The following is a 6,746-nucleotide window of genomic DNA, read 5'->3' on the forward strand; positions in this document are numbered from 1 at the left end:
TAAACAACCCCTTACGTGAGGTAACGACTATATATACGCCAGGTGTGCGACATTTACCTGAAAGATATTTAAGTTTTATAGTTGTATACGCTTAATTTTTGTTTTGTCTTTTTATTTGAGATAATTTAAATTTTGAAAGGATAATATATAATAACAAAACTAATCACATGGGTTTTCGTTATTCTCAACATACCAATTAAAATATTGTTGCATTTATATGATATTGAAATTTAGCAATTTATTGATGCCAAAAATATTTTTGTTATTAAAAAAAAAAACTTAATTTTCTCAATTAACTTGTTTGCTCCAAAAGCATACGCGGTAATTTCTCCCTCCCTTTTCAAAAAATTTCTCAAATCTTTCCCTCTTTTAATTTCACTATGCCTCAAGGTTTTCTCTTTTAACTGCCTTCTTTCCTGGTGCATTCTTTTCGCGTCAATTGCTTCAGGGGCGTTCTTTCTTCATCTGCTTCAATTTTGATCTAGTTTAATTACATTTAAGTATTATTATTCTTCTCAATTTATGGCTCCTACACTGAATTTTGAGATTAGGGATTATGATTTTTTTATTGCTCCAATGTTTCAATTTAATGATTTTTTGTTCAATTATTTTCAGGCTTGAAGGATGTCATGGATTTTTCTGAAGGGAAGTATCCATTTGGGAAAATCAACTTTAGAATGCCGTTATTAAGGTGGTCTTTTGCTTTTCTCTTAATTCAATTTGTTTTCTTTATCTCAGTAGCCATATAATTTGTGATTTTCAGTTGCAGTTTAGTTATTGCTTGAACCGGTAATAAAACCCTTATGGACAGTCTGCCTTGGAATAGTATTTCTTGAAGAATATGATTGAGTAAATCCTGTTAAAGATATATGCTTCAAAATATATTAATATTTTAAACAAACGGTAGCTCTGCTATTAGATCTCTTACTTTTGGCTACAGATTAGCCAGTGTTTCTGTAAAGAGCTTTTCGTTTTGCAAAGCTTTTCCAAATTTCAATCATAATTTAATTCTGTTGTGTGATGTTAAAAATGCTTGAAGAGACCCATAATTAATATAATATTATCCCTTTTTCCCTTACTGATAAGCTTTGTAATGCTTCTGTAGTGTTGGATATAGCTACCTGGAAAACAATTTAAGATTTTAGAGGCTTTAGAAACTTCCAATGAAAACATAAAAGAAAGTTAGAAAGAGATATACAACACTTGAGCTGTGAATCAAGGACATATTGATTTTTTTACATAAACTAGGTTGTTTCTGAAAGTCAAAAAGTTTAGCACTTAGGCCAAGTCAGGCTTCCAACATCAAGCTAGCCAGCTGTTTTGGTTGGTAGTTAACGAAGTATTTAAATGTATGTTGTATGCAAGTGGAAAAGCACAGGACAAGCGAAGCAATCCAAGGCAAATCCAAACTGACAATACCGGGTTATAGTTGAGCATATTTCATGCTTGAAAACTAAGATAGTAGTATAACAATTTGAGGAAAATGTGATACAACGAAAGGGCACTAATCTTACTTCTTTTGCTCCACTTAGAATTATTCCATGTACTTTACTCTCTTTTATCTGTATATTGTCCTTCGATAAATCGAGGAGATCCCTGAGAGAAATTTACGGCTTAAAGTCATGCTTATAAATAAAGAGATATTGAGTTAAAGCGATAGATGTGGACCAAGAAAATCTCCCAAGGTACAAGTGTTGATCAGTGACACAAACCTTACTTTCTCCATGTAGACCTCTACCTGCAAAAGTCAGAAATTTTGCTTAAAATGCCAGGTTAGCTTGAAAGTTGCCATAACACTAGTGTCAAGATTTTGCGACATACTCCTGTAGCCCCATTTTATATATGAATGTAAAATGACCGGACAGGGAGTTTGGCTTTGGCCAATTAAACATAACTGAGATTGGTTATAGGTTCCAGGCCCCGTTTTTATCTTTTCTATCTTGTCCCGTACTGTAGACAAGGATAGAGTTAGCTCTTTGTCATCCATGTTCAGTTACTAAGTTGTAAAACTTTCATTGCTAGAGAGTTAAAGCCATTTTTCCAGATGCTGGAGCTGCCGCACTTCTGAAATATCGGTGGAAAGATGCTACATTTGGATTCTCCAGGTATACTTTGTTAGATGAGTATTATCTGTTAATGATTTGGTTGCTTCCTAAGTTAAAAGAGTTCCTGAATTGGTTTCTCTGTCAGTGGGATACCTGAATACAGTTCCTTTTAACTATGAGATTGTAATATGATATGAAAAGTAGATTGTCTAACATTTCGTTCTTGTTCGTGGTGTACTTACTGATCCAGTCTAGGTGATCGGAAGCCAGTCAGTAGGGAAGATGAAATTGTTGTCATGGTAGTTCCTGATTATCAGATGCTGGGATATGTAGAAAAAATTGCATCCGATCTCTCAGATGACCCGGTACCCTTATGATTTCGGCTTTATACTTGTGTCTCTTATTTATTCAACAACTACTATCTCTCATTTTCTCTGTCTCTTCCCATGAACAGTTAAAGTGACAACTTAGCCTCAAAGTACTTGATCTAAAAGTCATCACTAACTGTTTATCTAAAAGTCATTATAGTACATAACTAGAGCAATGCATTGTCTTCTCATTGTGGCAGACAAGAATAACTAGCTTTATTCTTGTCTGCCACAATGGAGAAGACAATGCATTGCTTTTTGAAACTAGTGATAACTGCTTGTGTAAATCGTGGCCTTAAAATGAGGCATTATTCTACATATAGATCCTACATATGTCTGGTTTTAACCTTTAATAATAGGAGCTACTACAACACAAGTTCTCAAAAATATGAGGAATGGAACTTTATATAAGCTTTTGCTCTTCAAGCTTTTCAAAACAAATCTATTCCCACTATCGATAGTAGTAGCATCTAGTCTAGAGGAATACAAGTCGCAGGCTATTTGATTGCATGCTAGCATCTGTTTTTCTTGATTCTCACATGCTTAAATTGAACCTCTGTTATTCTTCAACCTTATTTTCTGTTCTTGGTTAATGGTCTGTGGTTATTTTGTTAGCCTAGGCCTCTTATCATGTGGAACCCTCGTCTGATTAGTGAGGATGTCGGAGTGGGGATCAATGTACGTAGGCTGCGGCGCAATTTTTTAAGGTAACTTTGGTTTCTGACGGGGAGGTTTTTCTTCAGTTCTGAAATTCAGTTTGGTATTGTGTGTTACAGCTCATTCGTCCTATAAGATTTATTTATATCATTCAGCACAAATAGTGCACATCGTGATTATTCAGTCAGGGTGTTTGCTAATGTTATCTCTAACATCTACATTGGGGAATCTCAAGAAACTACATGGTCTTTAGCATTTGTTTTACTTGCTAAGGTCTTACAGTGAGCTACAATCTTGGAGATTTTTGGGTAGTTTAATTATTAATTTATCACTGATGCTTCATTTATTTGGAAAAAAGATAGTGAACTATAATTTTCTATATGGTTACTAGAGATAGAGGGTGAAGAACATGAGCCGTACATTGAAACATTTCAAGCACAAAAGGTGTACTATGAAGATGATGTATTGTGCATCCAAAGCCAAAATATTTAATTTGTATGATGGAAGAAGAAATATATGAGAATGAGACATATCAAGAGCAAGAACTTGAACAGTTTTTGGCCATGGTGACTAGTATGTACAACTAGTTACATACCATTTAATTGATGATGTAGTAATGGAAAATATTATTACTGACTTAGGAGCAGATGCATGAATAGAAAATTTATTAAATATGTGTCATATCTGAAGGTGTTGTATTACATAATTAAGTAGTTCTTATTTCATTTTTTTGGTTTATAGGTATGCTTAGAATGGTATTCGTACTTGGTTTAAAGGTATGTATAGAAGTGTTATTCATATATGATTAACCTCTTTTTAAATTTATGACATTCAGTGTTTCGCCGAGGGTCTATCAAAAAACACTCTTTCTACCTTTTTAGTTAGGGGTAAGGTCTGCATGCACACTACCATCCCTCGACCCTACATGTGGAATTATACTGGGTATGTTGGTGTTGTTGTTGTTTGTGTTCAGTGTTTCCTTTAGGAGGATCTCTTACTATGAAGTAGTTCAAGGGACAAAAAACTTTGTTGAAGCCAACTTGAATGGATGTTAATTTATGCAGATTTAGTTTAAAGATTGATGTGCTTGTACGATGACACTGAGGGTAAAGTTATGCTTCTTAACTCATCTCCTAAATTCTCAATTCTTTTACTTCTTTTCCACGTGTTATCAAGTAACCAAATTTGTTTCATATTAGTCGTTATTGATAGATACTACTTGAATTCATGCCTTAGAAAATACTATTAAGTTCCTCTAGAAATGAGATATTGAGGTAACTTAGTAGTATATATTTTTAAAGTTTTTCAGAAATTTTGTACTTTTTGTTGTTTCTTATGTTTGAAGTTAGTTCCAAAAGATTTTGACTTTGGTGTGGTTGGTTTGGCTTGATAAATTAATTATTGGTTTATTTCAGAGTTCCAGCATAGTGATATATAGAGTGAGTCTGCATTCACTCGTGGGCGTAGGAGTATCATGAGGTGACAATAATACAGATCACCAAGCAAATACTTGGCACTTTTGTATATTCATTTATTGTTGACCTACTCTAGATTGTAAAATGTTTTAAGTTATCGTATGCAGCATGTGTTGTATAACTTTAGTTTGATATAAACTTGAATTTGTGATGTTGGTTTGTTTAGATACTTTTAATGGAATTTGATTTACGTTGTATTTATTGAATCCTAGAATTAAAATTTCAATAAAAAAATAAATATTCTGGCAGTTATAAACTGCTAATATTTTTTTTTTTAAAAAAAATTGAGATAGAAATTGTGGGGGTTTATAACTCTCACATAATATTTTTTAAAACATTGAGATCATATTTGGAAGGTTATAAACTGTCACTGATTGCCTCTAAAAACCCCCCACAAATTATAAATTAATTTGTGACGGTTGTTGGGAGGTTCTTAAAAACTCCCATAGAAATGCTTGTGGCGAAGGTAACTGTGGCATTTTTTAAAACTGTCACAATTCATTTTGTGGAAGTCAAAAACTGCCACAAATCTTTAAATTAACCCCACAAAATGAGCTCTTTCTTGTGCATGGAAGCTGTACAGAAGAAAAAGAACAAGAAAGGAATAAGCTGGATAGAGTCACTATATAGCTAGATAGAAATGAAATGTATAGAAATAGTCCATGATAATGAAAGTATAGCTGAGATAGACAAAAGTCAGTAAGGATAGAATAGAAATAGAGGAAGAATGATGAAAAATATGTATGTTTGGTTTGTGATGATGAATAAAGATTTATTTTCCACCAAAAAAAAATTTTCTTTGGAAACTCAGTACTTATTACATGTCAGTTAATTATATATTTTGATCCTATTTTTATTGCTAAGATAAAAACATAGTAAATCGTTCATGATCTCTTACCAAAATTAAGATAAAAATAATGTACAATACTCATCAAGCTGAAGCTTCAGAAACTTTTTTTTATCTTCATATTTAACCTAAACTGGGGATAACCGTTCTTTCTTTTTTTTTTTTTTTTTTTTTTTTAAATTTTTAAGTTGAGAAGTATTTCAAAGTTGATAGACAGAGGCATGAATTCAAATATTTTAAATTATTCATACGATCAGGTAATTTATAAGATAATAACTAATTACATCTAAGTATTAATTGCTAATACATTACAAATATTTTTTTAACACAAGTTACAACTCATTATAGTTAAAAAAAAATACTTATATTGTTAGCGTACGCTACGTAGCCATATCACAATCACTAATGTATTAAGAAAACTGTTATAAAAAGGTGTTGCATATTTCTTTTTTCAAAATAATATAAGAGTTTTTGAGATAATATTAAAAGGAAGAAATATGTAACTCAAAAAATGTACTTTTGTAACTATATATATATATATGCAAGATTAGAAATAGGAGACTCAAATTGAACTATATAGGATAGAAAAAAACCAACTAATGGTAAATTTTATATATTTAACATTTATAGTTGTATTAAGTTTTTAACGAATAAATTTATTAATAATCTGAATAATTTAGTCTAAAATTATTAAATTAGCTATAACAAAGTAAGAAAGGAAATGGACAAAAAACGACAAGTATGACTACGTTTCATATCCTAATAAAGTCACCTACAAGGAGATCAAGTTTTTGGTATTAATATCCTAATATTTAGGACTTTTTTTACCTAGTTCAAATAAGGAGTATTTTGATAACAAAATTTTAATTGATTTTGAAGTGCTATATATCAGGAATATTACTCAAATTATAATTTTGTCTAATTAACTTTATTTTAAAGAATAAAAAAAATGAATAATATTTCGCTAAGAGTCTTCGTGCTTTTAATATAGTATAGATAGATAAATATAATTATAAATATAGATTGATATAATAATATAGATGTTCTTCGAATAATTATTTTTTAAATTCGAAATATGTGATTATTAATTCTAAAAGTTGCTTGTTTGTAAAAGGTTGAGTTAGTGGATTCCAACAGACTTCTAGAGCTACTATAAATACCTTCCAAATCCAAACGTTCTCCTAGATATCTATCCATTTCTATTAGACTACTCACCTCATATTACAATAATCTGTTTTTTGTGGGAAATTCAACTAATTGTTAAAATTCGAATTTTGTTGGTTTTTGTAAATTCTGTTGGAATTCTGCCACCATCCTTGCAGCAACAAATGCTTAAATTCCCTAAGAACGGTGG

General features: G+C 31.3%; 1 protein-coding gene across 1 annotated transcript; it reads left to right on the forward strand.

Annotated features, from left to right (window-relative positions):
* The first annotated feature begins 304 nt into the window (after nucleotides 1–304).
* Nucleotides 305–4,742, forward strand: LOC104249516 (uncharacterized). The gene is made up of 6 exons (XM_070160643.1): nucleotides 305–321; nucleotides 616–691; nucleotides 2,025–2,105; nucleotides 2,296–2,410; nucleotides 3,029–3,120; nucleotides 3,906–4,742. The coding sequence occupies exons 2-6, from the start codon at nucleotides 630–632 to the stop codon at nucleotides 3,949–3,951; spliced, it is 396 nt and encodes a 131-aa protein (XP_070016744.1). The 5' UTR covers nucleotides 305–321; nucleotides 616–629; the 3' UTR covers nucleotides 3,952–4,742.
* The last annotated feature ends 2,004 nt before the right edge of the window (nucleotides 4,743–6,746 follow it).

This window comes from Nicotiana sylvestris, chromosome 10 (genome assembly GCF_000393655.2).
Source record: "Nicotiana sylvestris chromosome 10, ASM39365v2, whole genome shotgun sequence".
Taxonomy (NCBI): Eukaryota; Viridiplantae; Streptophyta; class Magnoliopsida; order Solanales; family Solanaceae; genus Nicotiana; species Nicotiana sylvestris.

Excerpts from the sequence above, each read along its gene's own strand:
- LOC104249516 (XM_070160643.1), top strand. The coding sequence starts at position 630 with ATGGATTTTTCTGAAGGGAAGTATCCATTTGGGAAAATCAACTTTAGA. Across the intron at positions 692-2,024 it reads TTTAGAATGCCGTTATTAAG|AGTTAAAGCCATTTTTCCAG; the intron begins GTGGTCTTTTGC and ends TCATTGCTAGAG. Across the intron at positions 3,121-3,905 it reads CTGCGGCGCAATTTTTTAAG|TGTTTCGCCGAGGGTCTATC; the intron begins GTAACTTTGGTT and ends TATGACATTCAG.